The sequence below is a fragment of the Erpetoichthys calabaricus genome, chromosome 10, assembly GCF_900747795.2.
Source record: "Erpetoichthys calabaricus chromosome 10, fErpCal1.3, whole genome shotgun sequence".
NCBI classification, from domain to species: Eukaryota; Metazoa; Chordata; class Cladistia; order Polypteriformes; family Polypteridae; genus Erpetoichthys; species Erpetoichthys calabaricus.
Window position 1 is genome coordinate 166,041,512 of NC_041403.2, and position 19,314 is coordinate 166,060,825.

General features: G+C 46.1%; 1 protein-coding gene across 2 annotated transcripts in view; it reads right to left on the reverse strand.

Annotated features, from left to right (window-relative positions):
* Positions 1-7,038: 7,038 nt before the first annotated feature.
* Positions 7,039-19,314, reverse strand: part of osbp (oxysterol binding protein) — a 56,811-nt gene continuing 44,535 nt past the window's right edge. The window contains exons 9-15 of one of the 2 annotated variants that reach the window (XM_028812408.2): positions 14,556-14,676; positions 13,995-14,098; positions 13,815-13,910; positions 13,535-13,719; positions 11,929-12,149; positions 10,626-10,664; positions 7,039-8,077 (exon numbers count right to left, since the gene is read on the reverse strand). In XM_028812408.2, coding sequence (XP_028668241.1) covers positions 7,935-8,077; positions 10,626-10,664; positions 11,929-12,149; positions 13,535-13,719; positions 13,815-13,910; positions 13,995-14,098; positions 14,556-14,676 — 909 coding nt within the window. In that variant the 3' untranslated portion in view covers positions 7,039-7,934. The remainder of the gene's footprint in view (positions 8,078-10,625; positions 10,665-11,928; positions 12,150-13,534; positions 13,720-13,814; positions 13,911-13,994; positions 14,099-14,555; positions 14,677-19,314) is intronic. The other variant, XM_028812409.2, reaches the window with a different exon arrangement.

Sequence of the window (19,314 nt, forward strand, 5' to 3'; positions counted from 1 at the left end):
TGTCCATGGCTGGTGAAGTGGGCCGCTACAGGAACATCTGGTTCACCATGTTTAATGTGGCACTTGTGGAAATTCATTCTCTGGCGGAGTGTTTGTCCAGTTTCTCCCACATAGAGTGCAGTGTCAGGACATTTCATGCAGAAAATTAGGTAGACTACATTAGATGATCTGCAGGAAAATGATCTCATTATGTGATGTTCAGGTCGGCAGTGTGTGTATCATAGATGTGGGCACATGTTTTGCATCTTTTCTGTGGGTATGGAGATGTGCCATTTTCTGTTGGTTCACTTAGGGAGACAATTAGTTGTTGAAGGTTTGGTGGTTGTCTGTATGCCAGGAGGGGAGGTTCAGGAAATCCATTTTTCAGTGTTTGCTCATCGTTTAGCATTGGCTGAACTTCTTTTATAATTTTTCAAAGTGTTTCAAGATGTGGGTTGTAGGTGACAACAAGGGGGATGCGGTTCTTGTTGTCTTTGTTTTTATATTCCAGAAGGTGTCTCTGGGTATGGCAGTAGCTCTTCTTATTTGAGTGTCTGTTGTTTGTCTGATGAAGTCTCGTCTGAGCTCCTGTAGTTGTTGATCCCGGTCTGTCAGGTCTGAGATTGTACCGTATTGCTTGGCTGAAAATAATGGAGCGCCTTATATGCTTGGGGTGGACGTTATCACTGTTCAGGTAGGTCCGTCCGTCTGTTGCTTTGTGAAAAACAGAAGTTACAAGGGTGTTGTCTTTCAGTTGAACGGCGGTGTCAAGGAAGCTGACTTCTGTTTTTGAGTAATTCAGCTTTATGTTGGGGTGAAAACAATTCTATTCATTATGAAAATGGAGGAGGACCTTCTCACTGGCAGTCCAGATGATGAAGATGTCATCTATGTAACGGAGATACAACTTTGGTTTTACGATGCACATTGACATGAAATCTTCCTCCAATTTTGCCATAAATAGGTTTGCATAGTGAGGTGCAAACCGACAGCCCATTGCAGTCCCCATTTGTTGTAAGTAGCAATCCTGTCCAAAAGAGAATAGATTATGTGTCAGAGTGAATTTTATCATTTCTATTACTGACTTTGTGGGTAAATCCTGTTGTTTGAGGTACACTTCACATGCCAATATGCCATCATCATGGGGGATGTTTGTGTAAAGTGTCTCAACATCCATTGTGGCCAGTAAGGTTCCCTCAGGTAAGGGTCCTGGATGTAGCTGGTGGTGTTACAGGTCAGGGGTTTAAGGATCTGCTCCACCCAACATGAAACATTTTCTGTAAGGGAGACAATTCCTGAGCTTAGAGGCCTTCCTGGGTTCCCTTCTTTGTAGATTTTAGGAAACATGTAGAAGTAACCCATCTTGGGTTCTCAGGAATTAAACTGTTTACATGATCTCTGATGTCAAGAGGAAAGCTACTTACTAATTTTTTTAGTTCCTTTTTGTAGAGATCTGTTGGGTGGTCTTGCAGTTTGTAATGATGCATAGTACTGGACAGTTGTCTCTGTGCCTCCTGTATGTAATCTGAAGTGTCCATGATGACTAAAGCGCCCCCTTTGTCTGCTGGTTTGATAAGGATTTCTCTATTTTCCCTTAGTGGCTGTACGGCTCTCCGCTCATCCCCAGTAATGTTTTCTATCCGATTTTGTTGCCTGTTTAAGATTCCTGTTTTCACTTTCTGTAGAATTATCCAGGGTGGAGTTTCTGCCAGCTTCTGGTGTCCATGTGGATTTATTGGTGGGGTTGTTGTCACTGCTTGTTGTTGGTTTTCTTTCTTGTGGAAAAATTCTTTTAGTCTGAGTTTTCTGAAGAATTCTTCCATATCACTGCAGAGTCTGATGTCGTCAATGGTCTTTGCAGGACAATATGAGAGTCCCTTTGTAAGAACCGACATCTCTGCTTCATTTGGTGTGTATGAGGAGAGATTAACAATGCAGGTCTGTAGTGTCCAGCTTTCTCTCGTAGTCTATGGATTTCCTGAACCTCCGCTCCTGGCATACAGACAACCACCAAACCTTCAACAACTGATTGTCCGAAGCTCCCTAAGTGAACCAACAAAAAATGGCACATCTCCATACCCACAGAAAAGATGCAAAACATGTGCCCACATCTATGATACTCGCACTGCCGACTTGAACATCACATAATGAGATCATTTTCCTGCAGATCATCTAATGTGGTCTACCTAATTTTCTGCATGAAATGTCCTGACACTGCACTCGATGTGGGAGAAACTGGACAAACACTCCACCAGAGAATGGATATACACAGGTGCCACATTAAACGCTGCGGTGGGTCGGCACCCTGCCCAGGATTGGTTCCCTGCCTTGTGCCCTGTGTTGGCTGGGATTGGCTCCAGCAGACCCCCGTGACCCTGTGTTCAGATTCAGCGGGTTGAAAAATGGATGGATGGCCACATTAAACATGGCCACACAGATGTTCCTGTAGTGGCCCACTTCACCAGCCATGGACACTGTGAGAAGGACTTTAAAGTCCCAGTGCTTATGGGCAACTTCAGAACACAGCAAGAGAGAAAAGAATGGGAAGTTAAACTCGTGCTAAAATGTAATACTTTACAACATGGATTGAATAAAGACAAGAGTTTTATGGCCAGATATGAGGACTGTTTTCATCTCTCAGAATGACAGACAACCCGACTACAGAGCCACATTGTTTGGAAAAAACTCAAAAGACTTTGTTGGACAGTCATCTTATCCAGAGATCTTGACTATACATTGTTGTTCTCTCTTGTTAAATTAACCCTAGCCTGAATGAATCTATTAATTTTTTACATTTAAGATTTCTCATTTAAAGATTTATCAATGTTGTTGTTTCTTGTCCTAGAGTGTGTATGTAAACACAGGGAACTCCAGTCTCTGTTACATCTTTGCCTGTAGAAGGGGCCTGAGTTGCCTCGAAAGCTCACATATTGTAATCTTTTTAGTCAGCACAGGGCTGGGCAAAGTCATTCCTCGAGGTTAACCCTAACCCTAACCCTAACATTTCATGGCTTGTTGTGCTTTAACTCTGCTATGTCAAGTCATTCTCATATCCGAGATTTGTTTTTTCCATTCTAAGGTTATCATCCAAATACTTTGAAGTGTAAAGCGGATGAGTAATTCTCAATCCTTCACTTTTTTCTCTTCTCTTTCCTTCCAAGTATTTAATTAAACCAACTAGTGCACGATAAATACACACAGGTGTAAAGGGGAACAAGCAAAATGGATAACTTCTGGTTTGTTTTGTCATTTGCATCTTATTGCTAATAAGGAGCAATTAAAAACCAAGAATGCAGCTGTTTAAGACTTAAATAAGCAATAAGGGTTCATAATCTTAACGAGGGAGATAACTAAAATGAAACAGAAGTGTTTCTAGAGCAATAAGTGCTTCTTATTAAACAATCGGGTTGGAATGATTTGGCCCTCCAGGACTGACTGCCCACCCTGAGTTAGCTAATAAATGGAGTCGTTTTACTCAACTTCTCACTACATCCATAATGGCTAACACGGTACAACACCCTAGTCCTAGCCTGAATGATCAAGTTAAGGTCACTACAAGGTGGCGCAGCCCTGGCTTCTAATTACTGACTGAGGGTCTGTTTTCTTAAGGGGGGGGGGGGTCTTATCCTAAATTTTCTGAATGACCAATTAAAGTTGTGCTTTTTTAGGAGTTCATCTATGGCTTAAGTGAACATGTTTGGATTCAGTGAGTCCAGTAATTTTTTTTTTTTGGGGGGGGGGCTGAGTGCCTAATAGAGGTGTGTTTTTTTTTTTTTTTTGCCTATGTTAAGAATTGGAAGTTGAATGATTACAGGGTGGTCTTAACTAAAGCTCCTGCAGCTAATACGACTCCAGATAACTAATCTGGAGTTGCATTCAGTCCAAACAACTGAAGTGGGGGGGTCTTGGGGGTTGATTCCATATGCCAGTTTGGGACAGATTAATTAATTTAGGGTTTCTGGAAGGGGGGGTGAGTTATTATGCATTGCAGTCTCAATGACTGGATTACGGGTGTTTTGGGGGGCTTCAGACAATGGAGTTTTTGTTATTTGACCCCAGAAAACATTTAAAGGGGGGGGGGGTTACAATTGAAGGGCTCAGGTAACCAGTTTACAGAGAGAGAGAGAGAGAGAGTGTATGTGTGTGTGTGTGTGTTGGGGGGTGTAAGGGGGACCAGCTTTGGCCCCAGCTGTCTGTACATTTTCTTAGCTTAAGCCCTGAATGGCCAGTGTGGGGTTTGTTAAAGAGATTTGGAATCTAAAACCATTTTTTTTTTTTTGTTCTTTATTTCATCTTATACGATTTCTCGTATTAGAAATTTGGTAGTTTTCGCAGACCCCTTGGGGTCAGAGCACAGGGTCAGCCATTGTACAGCCAGCGCCCCTGGAGCAATCACAGGTTAAGGGTCTTGTTCAAGGGCCCAGCAGAGTAGGATCTCTTATGGCAGTGACGGGGATTCGAACCGGCAACCTTCTGGATACCAGCGCAGCTCCTTAGCCTCAGAGCCACCACTCCGCCCCAAACACCCACTTCTGGGTGTTTCCGAGTCCAGTTGTGTCTCCACATCACCAGTTTGGAAGTGTCAGTCTAAATAGCTGAAGTTTTAGGGGAGGGGGGGGTGTCTTTAACCCCATTACTTGATTGATCGTTGGTTTGTTAAATTCGGCTGTGTGTCAAATTACTTTTATTTATAATTATCGCCATTGCTTATTATGTGGCTGTCGTCTTTTGTCCCACTGATTTACAACGGATGAGATTACAATGGTTTACGTTTCTTGTGTTTGTTTCAAACAAGTGTCCTGGCAGCTGAAGTGATTTGCTCAGAGCCACACAGCAGTGCCAGTAGCGAGATTTGAAGTCCAAAGCCTTAACCGCTACGCCGCACTGCATTTTAAAGGCAGGTCATCGATTCGCGCGCACGCGAGGACGAGCGGCTGCTGGTGCACACGCACGCGCATAACTCGGGCGGCCGCGCACACGCAGACTGTAACGTGGCTTCAGGCAACGGGGACATGAGAAACAGGTGCGGCAGGCAAGTCGACTTGTGTTCTCTTTGATTTAAAACGAAGTTCTCTGTTTTACAAACACCTACCTGTTGATCCTGGCGCCGGCGTGTGGCGACGTGTTGCATGTTAGCGAGGGGTGCGTTCGGGCGGTGAGAAGGTACACAAGTCAAAAATCTGTGGACAATCAGTCAGTTTTAAGTGGAAATATTGAAATGCGCGGGCTACACGTAACACCACCATTACTTCTCGGGCAGCACATTCACACCGCTGCTCACTTATAGCCGCGACCCCACCCTCTGTAAAAAATAAATAAAGAGAAGGACACAACTTGTCCAGCTTCACATGCCCTCTGTTTTATTTTCCGCTTCACCTCCGCGGTGGCTCATTAGAAACTTGTCATCGCGCCGAGTGCGCCCTCTGCTGGCGCTGCAGACGCTACTGCACGCCACAACTTAACTTTTAATCTGTTAGCGAGGGCGCACTGGCTGAGCGAGCCGTTAAAAACCTAACGGCCGATGTAAGCTCAGGTGAAGCCCATCGCATCAACACGCTGATTAAAAAGGCAGCCTCAGTTATGGGGGTACACGCTGGAAGCCCTGGAGAATGAAGACCAAGGCGAGTGCCATCATGAACAAAGCCGCACATTCTCTCTGTGACACAACAGCACGGAGGACTTTCAGCAGTCTGTCTGAGGTGTGTTCAGACTATAAGGGGGTGTGTATATATTTTTTTCTTTTTTAAAGAGACCACTTCAAAGCCAAATTTCCCCCTGGGGATAAAAAGTTCTGTACGTAGTAAGAAAATGCACTGCACTGGTCATTCCAATAGCAATGCATCGCAAACGTTTGTCATACTAAAATGCATTACCACTGTTCGAGATGCGCCATCTGTTGGATTGACAGAGCCACGGCAAGCATGGCAACCCCTGTTCTTTTATTAAGATGGATTGTTGCAATCATTTGAGATGGAGATGTGCTACAGAGAGGTGAGGTGACTTGGCCGCGGGCACACCACGCCACCCGCCCACTGACCTCAAGCTGAAGGTTTGAGTTGGGTCAGCTTGAAGGGCCGATTCAGAAAGGGGGTATTTTTCCCACTACAGAAAAGTTTGATCACGTGAGGGGGTGGAGTCTGTCTTGCTTTTTGCGTAGAAGTAACTGCTTTACGTTTAACTTTTACGAGTCCAAACATTCATGGGATTTTATTATTTAGTTGACCTCAGTTTTGCTTCAGGGTGGCGGCCGGCCAAGCGCCATCTGTGCAAAACTGGGGTCCCACTGCTTCTGTCTGCCCCACCGCTGTCAAGTAAAGAGCTCCCCGTTCAGCTGTAGCCACCTTTCTTTTTTTTTTGCTTTAATTTTCTGTCGCCCCCCCCATGTGTAGTCCGTAGGGGTCAAAGGTCAACAGTTCAATAAGTCTGCACAAAGGCTTAAAGTCTTTATGAACCCCCCCCCCCCCCCCCGTCATTCACTTCGGCTCACACCGTCAGCGTTTGTCACTTTCATGCCATTCTCTATCAATGTCACACCCTGTGAAAGCCGAGTATCGACTGTAATTCGGTGGCAAACAGAGCCCTAAACCAAACCCAGAAGACAAGTCACACAGATCAGTAAAGCGATGGCAGAGCGGGGTGGACGGTCCAAGCGTGAAAAGACAGACCCCCACAATGGGGACAGGCCTTTAAAAAACAAAAATCAAAACCACCCAGAATGGGCAACAGCACAAGGAACAAAGTAGCAGCGACTTGAGTGCGACAAAAATGAAAAATTTACAAAAAAGGCCAAATCATTCAAAAAATAAAAATAAATACACACCACCCCCAAAACATGAAGGCAGCAGACCCCTAAATCCCCCCCCCCCTTCTGGGGTCCACTCTGGACTTGGAGCTGATGGCCCGTCTTGTTAGTTGTCGCTGTCGCTTCACACATTTCTAATAGGTGTGCCCACTGGTATCCCTTCCACCCCACTGACAGCTGACCATCAGTGCCACCTTTGACTGGTGCTGCCACACTGGGGGGTGTAACCCCGAACTTCTCCAATGAACACAACTCGCTTTCGACTTTATGTTTCATTTATTTTTCAAATTAAATACATTTTGTTTTCCGGAAGATTCCCTTCAGCCCAGACAGACACAGCGTTAAGACAGTTCCGTGTGTGAAGGTGGCGAGATTCAACCCCCCCCCTCCCCCAAATTCCTTTGTGCCCTCGGTAGGCGCAGGCTGGCAAATCTCTGCTCGCCCTCGCCCCGCCGCCAACGTGCGTGTCATGAACGCGTGGTGAGGTGGTCTCGGGACAAGTAGTGGAGCGCGTGGCCGGCCGACGTCAACCCTCGAGTGTAATGCAGAGGCGGATGGGCCGACTGTTGAATTCTTTCTTCCTCTTCCTCCTCCTGTAGACGATTGTGAAAAATAAGCGAGTCATGTGAGGGTAGGGGGGAGAAAGGCAAAAATGGTGCAATGAAAAAGAAAAATTAAAAAAAGGTTATCGACCCCCGTGTGCTGTGCGAGCAGACGAACGTCAAAGCAGGTGGGCAGCAGGGGGGCAGAACGGCCTCGCCAGCCAGGTCTGCCTTTTGTCACCTTCAGAGTTGCTATGCTGCGGAGCGCCATGAAATCGGGCGCCCTCTAGCGGGAGAAGCCTTGCCGCCCTGCGCCGCGTCCTGGCGAGCGTGAAAAACGGCGCAGCGGGTCAAGAGACACAAAGCCCTGGCGGAAATTAGCGAAAACACCAAATCGGATTATAGTTCGATGACGGTAATTAAACGGTACTCGATTTAGATGATGATTCTTCATTTTGTTTTTAAGTGCAGACTAAAAGGGTCTTGTCAACGAGATCCCTTCCCCCACCCCGCACTCCCATTCCCACCCAGACGCCGTCGCCGCGGCCAAACGCCTCTGCCAAGTGCGATCAGCTGCCCTTCCCGTCCCGTCCCGTCCCCGGAGCGCTCCTTTAGAAGATGTCGGGACACCCGGACCAGTCCTTTTTCTCCTTGGCCTCCCAGTACCCGCCCTTGTAGATGTGCGTCAGTTCACGAGTCACGGGGTCCTCTCGCCGCTCAAACCACAGAGCCTTGTAGCTGTCCACGTGGGTGCCTGTCGGGAGACAAGAGAAAGATCCATTTAAGAGACCGCCTTTCTGTATGGGGGTTTGCTCAAGGCGAGTCCGTCGTGCGCCCCGACACCCCGATGCCAAGCTTACATAAGGGCTCATGAGGAACCTCCACAGTGAAATCCATAGCAGCTTTCTAAGACCGCCACAAAAAAATGGCCAGCATAAATACCCTGAAGCCAAGCTTACAGGGCTCGAGACCACCCGGGTGTTTGTGCCCCATCATCCCAGCTTTACAGAGATCACAGTGACCCCAGTCAAATTAATATCAGGGTTTTAAACTTTAGAACCCCCCCCCCCCCCACCCAATGCCAACTTTATTGTACTCAAAACCTCAATTCAATTGGCACCATGCTGCCCGCACACAGCCACCCGAGATACCCCGAGCCGTAACTCCCTCCGATGCTAAGCCTACTGGACTCATGATGACCCCCTGAAAATTTGGGTGTTTGTCCCACCAGGTGTCATGAGCCCAGGCCCCCCCAGGTTTACAGGCTTCATGATGAACCCCTGAAGGCGGTGGGGCTTACGATACCCCAGAAGTATGAGCATAAACCCCCCAGTTGCCATGGTTACAATACCCCAGAAGTATGAGCATAAACCCCCAGTTGCCATGGTTACAATACCCCAGAAGTATGAGCATAAGCCCCCAGTTGCCATGGTTACAGGGCTGATGCCACCCTAATCTGTCCACATAGAGTGTTTGCGCTCACCCTTCCAGGTGCCAAAGGCCCCAGGCCCACCACAATGCCAAGCTTGCAGGGCTCATAAGCGCTGTTTTACTGCCATTAGGGTTTCTTGTACTTCTCTTTTTTGGGGTGCCATGAGGACCCCCAGGACAACGCAGTGGGACGACCTGCCCACCTCTCCGATGCGGAGTTTTCTGTGCTTATAAGCACAACTGAATGTGGTATCCCGTTGTCCAAACTACGCTTTTTGAGATGCCAAGCATACCCTGGGGGTCTTCAGGTCAGCCCCAGAAAGCTGAACACAGTCATACTGATATAGGCCGGTGTTTGTGCTCAAACTGCTGGGGTGTCGTTAGCCCCAAACACCCACATGCCACATTACGGGGCTTATGACCACCCAAGCACGATGAACACAGTCCATGTTTACATCAGGGTGCCTGTGCTCATCCTACCAGGGGTCCCAAGGCGGATACCCCCAATGCCAAGCTGACGAGCACAGTTAAAATTGGCATCTGAGTTTCTGTACTACCTTTTTAATTTTTTGGTCATGAAGGAGGACTGATGCCAAGCTTACAGGGCTCGTGATCTCAGTGAACTTGGCACCCTGCAGTCCGTCTGTACTCTGATGCCAATGTTAACAGGACTCGGGAGGACCCCTGGAAGCTGAACACCATCAAATTTACATCACGGTGTCGTGGCGTACGACACCCCAGCATAAAACCACGAAGAAATTGGCATCCCACTGCCCACACTTATCTTTTTGACATGCTATGAGCCCCAACACCCTGATGCCAATTTTAGGGGGGGCTCACGACAACTCCTGAACGCCACATTTATATCAAGCCGTTTGTGCTCAGTCTCCTGCTGATTCATGAGCCCCCCACCCCCACCCCATGCCACAATGCCAGCTTTGCAGGGTTCATGAACACAGTTACGAACTGGCGTCTGGGGGTCCGTAGTTATCCTTTTGAGATGTCATGTGCATTCCCCAGCCTTGATGCCAATATTAGAGGGTCCATGGCAACTCAAAAGGACAATGCCCCTATCACCCTGATGCCAAGTTTACATGGCTCATGATGCCCTATGATGGCACAACACATCTTATCCTTTTAACTCCATGATGCCCTCAGTTAAAATTGGCACCTGGGAGACTGTACTCATTCTTCTGGGGTGTCATGAGCCCCCCCACCCTGACGATGCGTTCACAGGACTAACAGGTGTCACCTAATGCCCGGATGCCTCCGAAAGCCGAACTCCACTGCAGGGTGTTTGTGCTTATCCTGCTGCGGTGTCATAAACCCCAACTCCATGATGCCAGTTTTGTGGTGCCCACACCCTCAAGTGCCACCTCAGCAGCTTAGCCACCTCTAAGTGCCCACAAAGGCCGGACCCTTTGGTCGAGATGCTCGTCATTTGGCCAAGTCGGGTGAATGACCCAGAAGAGTTCAGAAGGACGACAGACTGGCACAGCCGCCTCTGCTCATTTTTACACTGCCTGTCTGCAAAGGTTCCTCCAGCCAATGAAATGACAAGCATGGACGCTTAAAAGGTCACACATGCAGAAATGCCCCTTGGGGGTCTAAAGTAAAAAAGCTGATAAGTGAGAGCATTTGACCAACAGAACACGAGGATGCCCACTTTGCCCAGCTACATTCAAGGAAACTCTTGCCCAACAAAAAGTGTGCGTGTGCGTACACGCAGTACCCAACATGCCCTGCAGGAGGTTACCCATGATGAAGGGGTGGGGGGGGGGGGGTTTTGGGAGTCAAACAAGGAAAACACAGTCTACGACAAAGGGGGGGGGGCGGCGGCGGGCAGGCCACAGACACACAAGTGTACTTGCTTTTCACAGGCGATTCGGCCCAAGACTCCACAGGTTCCGCTGCAAAAGTTAAAGCAAAACAAGAGTGAAGCAAACCCCCCAAACAACCCGGTGCAGACGCCTCGCCGAGCCCCTCGTAATGTAGGGGGCCACGTCTGTCAGGCCCATCTCAGCGTTTCGGCTGTTTCAGTGAGGTGACCATTTGCAGACTTTCACTCGAGCCAAACGTTGTTCTACAGTTGACTAAAGGAGAATGGCAAGCTGCTCAATTAGGTGTGGCAGAGGTCGGGGGGGGGGGCTTTTGATAACTCCCCCCCCCACAATCTCTTAACTGGTATCCAGATTTTGGAAGGGGGGGAATTATGGGGTGTATCTGTTGCGCCCCCCCCCCCCCCCCCTCCCTCTGCCAACCTTCATGTGCCAACTGATGAGCGCATCTTAACCAGTCTCCTGCTTGCTGCCTACAAGGGCTGCCTGAGGGGGCGCTAGTGAGCTACAAGCTTAAGTGGAAGGTCCGCTCCAGTAGGGCAGGGAGAAGAATTTCAGAGGTTTTACTTGCTTTTAATGGGAACATCAGCAGCCGGATCCATGGGTTCAGCTGGCAAACCGCGAGAAAGAAAGAAGGAAAAGTCAAGAGTGGCACCGTTACCAGCAGGCAGCTATAAAACCCCAAAATTCCAGCTCGCCCAATCATGAGCATCACAATCCATCCCCTCTCGGCCAAACTCTGACTTCACACCTTATGTCAAGCCTCGATGCGGGCCTGTCCCACCTGATCCATGTCAGGTAAACGGACCGCCCACAGCTCAATTTATTGACAGGCGGATTGGGGGGGTAATTGTGGTTTTTGCAGATTCCAGCAAGATGGAAGTTGCTAATTGCTTCCTTCCCATATCCCACTACTGCCACCAAGTCTCTCTTGAAGGTTTAGTAGCCATTTTCTAGGCTTATTGCACCACACCAAAAAAAACATTGGGGTGATCCGTACGGAATATTTTACAGCCGGATACACTTCCTGACACCAACCTCGCGGTAGAGTGGCCTTATTCTAACCTTGGGTCACAACAGAACTGCTGCTCCTGGGCCCAAATGCCATAAAACCTCCAAAGGAGTGGGCAGACATTCAGCCGGTTTGGTCATCACGGACAAATGCAGCTCCTTTGCTGCCATCTTGTGGCTAAGCTCAGTACTTCACATCTACTTCTCAGGCTAGAGCAGCCTTGTGATAGCTGGGGATCAGGCAAAGGTTACTTCCCTTACGTATGGCATCAGGACCACCCAGTGTCCCACCCAGTAACCCGCCATCCCCATGTGGCACTCTTACCATCCTCAGTCGCCTTTATTGCCTCAGATTCCCTCTTGCGCCGTGCAGTTCTCTGCTTTTCCTCAAGGCGCTGCTTTTCCGTATTGGCTTCGTCCCACCGTCCATTCTCCATCAGCCTCTGATCGGGGCGCAGCCGGCTGTCAGTGGGAGCCACTCCATCTTCACTCTCATTCAAGGTTAGTGCCAACTCTGAGAAATAGTACATGTTTTCTGTATTGTCACTGTTGGGGGGTTTGGGAAACAGGACAAAAAGAAAAAAAAAAAATGAGCCCCTCGGTCACACCACACTACACCTAATTTCTAGTCAAAGGCCATATCAGAGTTCTATGGCCATGTTTCCAGATTGGAGAGGAATGGGCGAGCTGGGAACTGGTTTGGTCCCTGATGTACTGCATGTCTTTTCCAGCAGTTTTCAAATCATAGCCTTCATTTAATTAAGTGTCGGTGAACTTTGGACAGTGGGGGCACATGTCCAACGAAATCATGAGATTCAGCAAATGTCGTTAAAGATGACACACCATACAACCCAAAGTTGTATAGTGTGACGCTGGCCTTACTTGTGTCATAGATTTAAATGCCAGCAGGTAACCTTGTGACTTCCACTCTGAAAGTAGCAGGTAAGCCACGTTGACCGTTTCTGCCCCACAGTTGTGGTAGTCGACCCTTGATATACGACCGGCCTGACATGCAAACAACTTGATTTACGACCAGAATTTTTATTTTGATTTACGACCAACATCTTGTGTTACGACCTGAATGCGGTCACGTGTATCCGCTTGCGCGATTGTAAACAAACAGCCGAGAGCGTTTGTAAGCGTCAGTCGGAGCCCACATACATGTGTTTGTGGACGTAATTTCGGTCAGTGCAGTGATTTACCTATATATATATATATAATTCACTAAGACCATGGCAAGCAAGACGCATAATTGCTAAGGAAGGAAGAGAAGGTAACGAAGGTAAAGAAAACGATCACAATCGAAACGAAGAAGGAAATTGTGCAGAAATATGAGAGTGGTGTTCGTGTGACCGATCTCGCTAATATGTACAGCATGTCGAAATCCACCATCTCGACAATTTTACAAAGAAAAGATTTGTATAAGGAGGCTCCTTCTAAACAACCACCTTCTGTTTCATTCTCCTCCTCCCTTCCTGCAGCCCAAAGATGTCAAATTAAATGGTGAGTACAGTATGAAATTGTTGTTTCTGGTAGGCTAGGCACTTTTTATAACTTTTTGGTTAGTACATTAGAAAAATTATTGGTGTTTTGGTAAATTATGCACATTCTACAACCCTTTATTATGAAAAGGTTAAGTAAGTGTTGCAGTGGGAGGTTCGGAACGCATTATGGGTATTTCCATTATTTCTAATGGGAAAAATAGTCTTGACGTGCAACCAACTTGAGTTACAACCAGCCCTCGCGAACGAATTAAGTTCGTAAGTCAAGGGTCCACTGTAACAGGGAGACATGCTGCCCCCTAGTGGTCAGGATGTGCATGAACACAGAAACGTGTTCTGCCCATGGGTCTTAAAATAGTTTCCAGTGTCCGGTGCTGTTGGACAGACTCCTTCACTGGTACCCCCACCCCGGTCCCAGTAAACACTCACGGCAGAGGGTGTCTCTTCCACAACTCCTTAGCTCTCAGGGTCTGGTAGACCGTCTTCTGCTTTCCCTCTGTGCCATTCTCTCCCCTGGTGCTCTGCATGATACGGGAGAACTCCATCTTCTCATCCCACGTGCCAGACAGGATGAAGTGGGCCTTACCACTGGGATCAGTCACAACTCCAGTGACCTGTGGTGCAAAGAGGGATGACAATGAGCACAGATCACAGAGGAACTGGTTTGGTTGTCACACAGTTGAGCCCGCCGCGGTATGTAAACTCTCACCTTGCGGGCAACGTCCCTCGAGAAATAGCTGTAAGGCGCAAACTTGAGGTGACACTTGTCCCCCGTCTTGTGGTTGACGATGTCTATCTCTCCAGACTGCAGAATGAGACAAAGCAGCAATGAGTTGATGGGAAGCTACAAACCGAATGGAAGGGAAGCTCAAAGCTTTAGGTTTCCAACCTGGTCAATCCAGAGCTTGCCCACAATAATGTTGTGCACTGTAGTGGTCACCTTCTTCCATGTGTAGTGATTGTTGCTGTTTGCGAAGATGCAGTGGATACTTCCTGAGAGAGAACAAGACGACAAAGAGGGACACTGAGGTGAGATGAACTGGACACGTGGGACAAGTGTGCCCATTGGCACCTTTCATACTGCCCAATCCAAAACTGCAGCTAATGAGTCTGAAAGAGGGCATGCTCACCCTGATGCCAACATGGTCAAGTGGGGGCAAGCTTGTATTAATTAGGGCCGCACACCTTCTAATATCCCACACTCACCTAGATGGCCAAGTAAATGGCGTGGATGAAATTCGGGCTTCGTTCATTATCCAAACCTTGCCAACCTGGCCCTGTTCCCTGCCAACTTAACCAGACTTCTCCATTGCCACAATAAGTGGCAGGCAGCAGCAGTAGTCAGTGCTACAAATTCTCAAGGCATTTTGACTGAAGCCTCCTTGATTTATGCCCGACGGACTCTGAATTTGACAGATTGGGCAGCACACTCCACCCCCAGTGTACTCACCTAGGGGCATGATGGAGAGGTACTTCCCCCGAAATTTGCTGGCAATTGCAATCTCCTGCCGCAGGGTCCAGCCTCTTTTTGATTCTGCGTGGTGGGCGGCTGCAGGTGGGTGGTGGCTCACCTGGCAATGCAGACGAAAATGAGGGAGAAATTTAAAATATAAGTATAAAAAAAAAAAAAAAGAAGAAGTTACAATTGACTTCAACATCACAGGTGGAGTGGAAATCGAAAAGTGGACCTCATGAGGGGGAGCTGGGCGTCCAAAGAGGGTCTGTGATGGTCTTCGTCTGGACAGAGTAGAGAAGTCTGACGGGAGGTTACGTTATGAAGTGTGTGTGGAGTACGAGTCATGGGGGATTATGACTGAACTAGAATAGACGCACTAGCGAGGCCTCACCCGGGGGCGCAGGGTGCGGTTTTTTGGTTTGCTTTGTTAATCAGAAGGGAAAACTTTGGATCATACAGCACACCCGGAGCAGGGGTTCACTCACGGGCCCAACAGAGTAGAATCCCTTCTGGCTGTTAAACAGGATTTGAGTTGGCAACCTCCCAGATATTAGCGCAGACCACCTTAGCCCCAGGGTCAGTTTTGGTCTCCAGATTACAAAAAAATATGGCAACACTAGAGAAGGTCCAGAGAAGAGCGACGAGGAGGATGTGAAAGGAACTCTCACGTGGTGGATTGAGGCGGACACGTTAAAATAAGTTCTCCAATGATAACGTGGCTGGAAATGTGTTCAGGGCACATTCCGCGCACACATTTTTCTTCACGTAAAGAACCACATGGTGGAGGGCAGGACTTTAGGGACCTTCCAATCTTGACTTGATGCTCTTTTGGTCAATCCCGGTGAAGAGGATGTACGCGCATATTGGGCTCAATGGCCTGTTCTCGTCACAGCCTTTCTAATGTTTACCAGCCTGAAGAGATGAAGAACGTATAATAGAACAGAAATGCCCAGTGGGCACAGATGTCACCCTCTGTTCCCTTCAGCACTTCATAGTATCAAATATTCCTGGTCACAATCCTTCTACTCTCTCCATCCCACCTCTTGCCCCGTCTCTCTCCTCCTCAGAGTTGGGAGTTGGTGTCAGACGACAGGTCGCCTTTCCAGCACACTTCCATATTTACAAAGTATGTCAAGCTCGCACCTTCTCACGACTGCCTGACAGAGTCGGTGCCCAATGCAGAGGCTCTAACAGGCGTGGCGAGTGGACTTGGTCTGTCTGTAGTCTCTCTCCTGCTTCGAGGGTCCAAAACACCCGCGTGTTCCTCTCCGCTCTCGCAGAATGCAGAGCCCATCTCTACAGCTCGAGGATTTGTCTGCAATTCAAATGCCGCTCGTGTCCGAGTGCGTTCAGTCTTCATGCATTTTTTTTTTCTTCTCAAAACAACAATATTTTACCCAAAATCCGTGCGTTTGGGATGTTGTGAACATAAGACATGTGACAAGAGGATTACGAGGGACAGTCAAAAAGTTCCCAGAATTGTGATATAGCAGGAGAGAGAGAGAGAGAGATCAGAATATAAACACACGTTGTTGTGGAGGGGAGCGCAGCGCGTCTGTAGACCGGTTACAACCGGGCTGGATTGGTTTTGGCGTGTAGTGTTGTTTGAATTATCGTTTCAGTTAGATGTGTGCACGTTGGTCATTAGGCGCAATGTCGCTGTTCAAACAACGTGCTAACATCAAGTTCATGTGCCAATTGGGGTAAACTGCTTCAGATACGCTAGCAAGTGCTGCAGTGCCAAAGGCAAACTGACTTTACACACGTTTAACTCAAACAGTAATTCAAGCACCACTATACGCCAAAACCAGTCCTGACCTGTTGTAACCGGTCTACAGACGCGCTGCACTCCACAACAATGTGTGTGCGTATTCTGATCTCTCCACTATCCCGCTATATCACCATTCTGGGGTCTTTTTGAGTGCCCCTCGTATGACACACAAGTAACATCATGTTTTTGATATTGTTTGCTGTTGTCCAGCAGTTGGTTGCCACACACACACACACACACACACACACACACACACACACACACAGGTAAATGTGGTTTATGAGGGTCACCTGAACCAATCCTGCATTATGAGAACATCACTTTCCTTTAATGTTATCATTAAAAAAAAATGCATATAAAAATTATACAGTGATCCCTCCTTGATCAAGGGGTTGTGTTCCAGAACCCCCTGCGAAAGCTGAAAACTCGCAAAGTAAAAACCACGTTTATATGGTTATTTTTATATATTTTAAGCCCTTATAAACTCTCCCACACTCTTATAAACATTTCCCGCACAGTTATACAGCATACACCCTTTGTATTCTCTTAGATATTAGGTAAGATTTGTTGAAATTATGTATGTAAACACACTGTTTATATACAGTAAAACCTAACTATTATTTTAAAGATATTGAGCGTCTATGATATCACGTTACAGCCATTACGATAGACAGGCCACCAGCAATAAATACGTACAATGCAAGAACAACTGTATACAGTAAAATGTGTGTACAGTGACACTAAACGTACGTGCATGTACTAAGTACTGTACACAGAAAATTAATTATGGTTACTCACCAACAATGACACGACGACTTGTCCGATAACGATGAGTTTTATTTTACTGCACAACAAAGGACAGCGTTACAGCTCTTCTAATGCTGAATGAACGAGACGAGACTTCCTGGTTAACGCAGCAGAATCGAATTCGCCACTCCGTCACTGAGCCAATCAGCACACAGGAACTTAACTGCGTGCTCTGATTGGGTAGCTTCTCAGCCATCCACCAATAGCGTCCCTTGTATGAAATCAACTGGGCAAACCAACTGAGGAAGCATGTACCAGAAATAAAGACACACATTGTGCGCAGAAACCCGCGAAGCAACGAAAAATCCGCGTTGTATATTTAGATATGCTTGCATATAAAATCCACGATGGAGTGAAGCCACGAAACTCGAAGTGCGATACAGCGAGGGATTACTGTATTTATGACTTGAGATACATTCCACTTGAATTTCTTGATATGACTTTTTACAGGCATATGGGGACATTCATTTTTTATTGTTTATGAGGAAATTTACTTCACACAGAAATTCCTAATAACACACTACATTAAAAGGACCAAAATATTCATGAGGACTAAAAATGACTGCTTAATAATTGCTTCAGGAAAGTCAAATCTTAGAGACTGAAATTATTAAATATTATGCCTTTAATAGTTTTTTTTTTAAATAAAAATAAAAAATCCAAATGTCATTTATGAAAAAGCTACTGATAAAAACCTGTTGTTGTTAATATATTAGGATTTGAAATAATTGGAATTATGTAGTCTGCAAATATGGTTTCTAGATTCTCAGCTACGGCTGTAGTCTGATTGCATGAATGAATGTAAAGGTTCAATTTAATTAATTGCCAATTATTGTTGTTAAGTGTTGGGTGTGCCAGTGCACTATCAGCACAAGCTCCTAAGTAACCTACACCTAATTTTAAGTTACACTCATTTCATTAGCAAAGAAACAGTAAACTGTCATTGAAAATATAAGTCGTAAGAAACTTGGGGTTTTAAGTAAAGCATTGATAAAAACACACAAAACAAGGGAAACATTTATCAAAATTTTACTACAGCACACCAACAACAAATGCACCACAAACACACTAAGATATATTAAGCTTAAGTTTACGACCAAGGCAATAAACAATACATAATTTCATTGCCCTAGAGCATTGTGCACAATATATATTATATATATAATTACAAAGGAAACTCTAATTTCACAGTTAAATAAAGAGATTTTTATATAACTTTCAATAAATTCATTACTAGCTAACGTGTCCTTCTGAGCTGCGGTGGGTTGGCACCCTGCCCGGGATTGTTTCCTGCCTTGTGCTCTGTGTTGGCTGGGATTGGCTCCAGCAGACCCCCGTGACCCTGTGTTCGGATTCAGCGGGTTGGGAAATGGATGGATGGATGGTGTCCTTCTGAGCCTTTCAATTCAGATGAGGACTAACACTACAAATAAAACATGTGAAAATAATACCTAAATTCACTGTCAAACATGCTATAGAATAAACAGAATTTTTAACCTACAATTCTGCACATTCACTATGGACGTATTAATCTTTATTGGCCTCTCAAACCAAGTGAAGCCCGAAAGGACAAACAAAGGACTCTAGAACATTCTGTATACTTGTAGTATAGCAAGTGAATCTCTAAACTCACCATCATATACAGGATATGATAAACACAGCTTTTTACCTAAACTTCATTATATTTGCTATTGACATTTGTGTCTTTTTGGGCCTGCCAAGTCATGTGAGGCCTCAGACTACAAATAAATTGTCCTAGGGCATTATACATGATTGCAACATAGCAAATGAATCCTAAATTAAGATTAAGGTTGAAGTACTTGGTTGGGTTTAAAGACCTGTTCACTAAAAAATTGTTCTAACACTGTGTTATTTAATGAAAGAAATACATTATTTTTATTTCCCTTTGTTCAAGATCTGCTTTAAGAAAAGCTTGGATTAGGCCATAGGTATTTTTAGTGCATTCTCAAACTAATTCAAAATATTATAGAAATCAACTGTACTTGTAAATGTTTTTAAAACCTAAGCCAATAAAGCTATTAAAATAACCACTAAGTGTAAAGAGACAACCTCTATAGAAGATAATCCGTCTGGATTCAATGAATAACTTTTACAGCAAATCTCTTTTGGTAAGATTTGCTTTGAAATATTTATTACATACATACATACATACAT